This window comes from Apium graveolens, chromosome 1 (assembly GCF_009905375.1).
Source record: "Apium graveolens cultivar Ventura chromosome 1, ASM990537v1, whole genome shotgun sequence".
NCBI lineage: Eukaryota > Viridiplantae > Streptophyta > Magnoliopsida > Apiales > Apiaceae > Apium > Apium graveolens.
In genome coordinates, this window is record NC_133647.1 from 195,764,698 (window position 1) to 195,768,734 (window position 4,037).

The window sequence follows — 4,037 nt, forward strand, 5'->3', positions numbered from 1 at the left end:
ATTAATACAATGTTTTTATTTTTTATATTCGGAATATTTAAGGTGCTTCACTTTTCAAGATAAACATTATTTTTTTAACAATCATAATATCGGTTTTAAGATTTTGAATAAGTTCTTTTAAAAATAAATTCCGAAAAAGATGATAAATTTAATTAGGTATTGATGTGCCCGAGGATGACCTCAGGATAGTTACCTGAGATTAAAAGAAAATGATTGTAAGATAAGGGTATTTTTGTAAATGAGGGGGGTTGTGTTTATATTTACAAATTTGCCATTACAATTTTATATGGAGAATTCATAATGGACTTAACCTCCGGTAAGTAAGTTGCCCGAGTACATCCTCAGGCCCAGTTTTCTCATCTAGTTATCAGTATCAAATTTTGAGACTTTAAAAAGAGTAGTACTACATGTATAAAATCGGATACAAATTTGTGTATAAAACGAAATGACAAGTGAGATGTCATGTTTTAATTTATGTTATTTATGTGAATATAGGGGCGCATTTTAATCAAAACTTAGTTAACGTATACAATTTTGCGAATAAATTTCTACCCACGTTTGTACGGGCAACATTTTTCTTTTAAAAAAGAGTAGTGTTAGGTTTCTTAAATATCTTTACCAAATTTTTTTGTCAAATGACGTGGTTGACACATGACTTATTCTAATTCGTGGGCGCATAATAATGCACGCTGGGTCTCATTTTTTATCATTTTATTATCAGAAGGTTACCAACTATTAATTTGACACATCAGATTTGAGAAAATTTTTGAGATAAAAATTTGGGATGTATAACATTTTCTTTTAAAAAACCATAACTTACAACTTTTTAAAGAGACACTTAAAATTTTACATAATTAGTAACCTAACCCAAAAAAGATGTTTGTCCTAATTGATGATCAATTTTCTCCTTGTGTATGTCCTGGTACTGAACTCTTTGCATATATAATGCGCATGTGATTCGCCTTTATAAAAGCGCCGGCCGCTAATACAATTAATTTTATCATACGAATTAGCTAAGCATGGAGAGCAAACTATATAAAGTATAGTTGTAGTATAGTAATTGCCATTATCTAGCTACTCCCATTTCATTACATAACCCTCTCCGTAACACCTTCTTTTCATCTGTTTAAATATCCACTTTCATACATTCAAATTTGTTTCTGTGTCTAAGTTGACTAGATATCGATCCTTGATTATGGATTACGGAAAATTACAAGAAAACAACTCGGAAACCTCGAGCGACGAAAACGACAAGGCTTCGTCGCAAAGATTTAAAGACGATAACAAACTAGGGACAAGTATCGGTCGGTTTTACGAGTGTTCATTTTGCAAAAGAGGTTTCACAAATGCGCAAGCTCTCGGGGGTCATATGAACATTCACAGAAAAGAAAAGGCCAAGTCCAAGCCAAAGAGTGGAAGTACTAATCAGACTAGTAATTGCTCCAAATTAGCAACTAATCCGTCGTTAAACCGGTCCTCGGGTGATTATGATCATCAGGTTTCAAATTCTTCAATGTATGTGGTGCCTATTACTAATGAGCAAGCACATTATCAAGCAAATATGGGGGGAACATTAATGAACTATCAGTTTTATCATCCACTGTCGGTAAATAACTGCCCTCCACAGTACGCGTACTATCTATCTGATTCGATTGAGAATGTCGCGAGTTCGCAGGATTCGAAGATGCAAGAGGAGCTTCTGCAGACAAATTTGAGTCTGGAAATTTCGACAGAGAAGAATGCAGAGGAAGTAGTTGACAGGATTGAACATGAAGTGGACTTGGAACTTCGTCTTGGACATGATCCTTGATTAAATTGTTCCGTATAGAGAGATTCATATCGAAAAATCGAGAAAATTGGGGAGAAGTTTAATGTTAAAATGGAGTATGATCAGGTCAGGCTTGCGGAGACGAGGTTACAGAGACGGTTGCATGGAACATTGGTTACATTTGATGCACTTTGAATTGTTTAGAGTACATATAAGCTTGTTTAATATTTGTTAATTAGATATTATGATGAAAATATTTGATTCTTATTTTGGATTCTTGACTAATTCTATATCTTTTTTTCCATTAATTTTTATTGCATATATGTTTAAACTGTTATTCGCCATGCATAAGTTCTGCAGCGAATTACTGATTGGATAATTTTTTTTTACCAACAATTTTTCCAAATATTATAGCTGATTAATAGATCAAAGAACAAGCTATATACACATAATTTTATTCTGGTAAACATGCAAAAGAAAATACAAGGAGTTGCATTCATCGAAATGACATGATGGAAACCATGAGATTTCAACCTAATTAACGGGAATGAAAATGTATTGAAGTTTTATTCGTATTTCCATTAACGGAGTTGAGTTATGATGATCCAAGTCATCCCTAAATCTAGGTGTAAATCTACTATGCAGTAGTAAAATGATGACACAAAATAATGTGATTCTGCAAGTGAACTGGCGTATTAAATTTATCGCCATTCAGTTCCTCTGGACTTTACATGGAAAGAGTAAGTTATGCGATCCTACTAAGTACTGCGATTCAGATTATTACGGAAAGAACTGTCCAAATCGGAAACTCAAAATAATAAAACAAATAAAACTCTCTATTAATTACAGAGCTAATTAGCTTTTCTAAGAGTGTGTTTGTTATTGCTATTTGCTTTGTTATTGCTATTTGCTGCAACTGCGGCTTTTCTTTTTGCTGAAAAGCAGTTAAAATACTGTTTGGTAAAATTTAAAAGCTGCTTTTCGAAAAAGTGTTTTTGGCCTAAAAGCTGCTATTAGTGAAAGTAAGTGCCTCGTACTTTTAGAAAAATCTGTTTTTTAGGTGTTGTGGGACTGCAACTGCGGCTTTTCTTTTTGCTGAAAAACAGTTAAAATACTGTTTGGTAAAATTTAAAAGCTGCTTTTCGGAAAAGTATTTTTGGCCTAAAAGCTGCTATTAGTGAAAGTTAGTGCCTCGTACTTTTAGAAAAATCTGTTTTTTAGCTGTTGTGGGAAGTTGATGCTGATTTCACCATCAAATCTTACCAAAAGCCTTATTATTTTTAATTTTTTGCATCAAAACATATACTTATCAAAAAAATTACCAAACAGTCATCTGATTTTTACAAAAACACTTTTTTCAGGAGCACTTTTTTCAGACACCACAACAATTTTTAACAGCAATCCCTAAGTAATAATTGATATACCAGGCTAGCTACTTCTGTTTGACTTCCTGTCCAACCAATTCTACACAAAATTTAGTTGTACTCCTCCATCCCAAAATATAAGTTCCTTTAATTTTTTACGTGTATTTTAAGGTCAATAAAAATGATAAATTTACAAGATATTTTTCAAATTTTATTTTTTTAATTAAAATATACATGTTAAATTTTAATTCAACAAAATAAATTTTAGAAAAAAATATGTGGATCTATGATTTTTTTACACCTAATACATGTAAAAGAAACAAAGTGACTTATATTTTTGACATGGAAGTATCTTTTCTGCTTCAAAAATTTGATCATGTTTTACAGTGGAGTAATTTGATTTAATTGTTAACACAAACTGGTACTGCTGACAACTTTTACTGTATATTCGGTATTTGATCGTTTCTTTTTAAACCTGCTCGATAGTGTGAAGGTCTTTTTTGCTCAAAATATGAATCTGCCATTTCGAATAAGAGAGTTGAACGCAAAAATACCTTACAGCTTAAATACGTGTCCGTTTAGATCATGGGAGCTTAATTATGTATCCCTTTGAATTCTGGAATTTAATCCGATTAACTGAAATGATAATGAAATTTAAATACAAAAATGTGTTAGAACTTTATTTTCATTACGGTTAAGCGATTATTCAGATAACTGGTAGTGTTTTAAAGAACTTTAAATACTGATTTTCATGATTGTAGATTTTAGAAATCGGAACTATTCGGTTGATGTATCGATTTTCGATTTATCAGACGATATTTAAAAATCACATGATTTTTCAGTAATTTATCGAAAATTGGTCAAATCGGAAATATTTTTGACCGATTTTTGAAAAATTTATCGGA

General features: G+C 31.7%; 1 protein-coding gene across 1 annotated transcript; it reads left to right on the forward strand.

Annotated features, from left to right (window-relative positions):
- The first annotated feature begins 1,195 nt into the window (after nt 1-1,195).
- LOC141714790 (uncharacterized) lies at nt 1,196-1,810 on the forward strand. Its single transcript, XM_074518290.1, has one exon. The coding sequence runs from the start codon at nt 1,196-1,198 to the stop codon at nt 1,808-1,810; it is 615 nt and encodes a 204-aa protein (XP_074374391.1).
- The last annotated feature ends 2,227 nt before the right edge of the window (nt 1,811-4,037 follow it).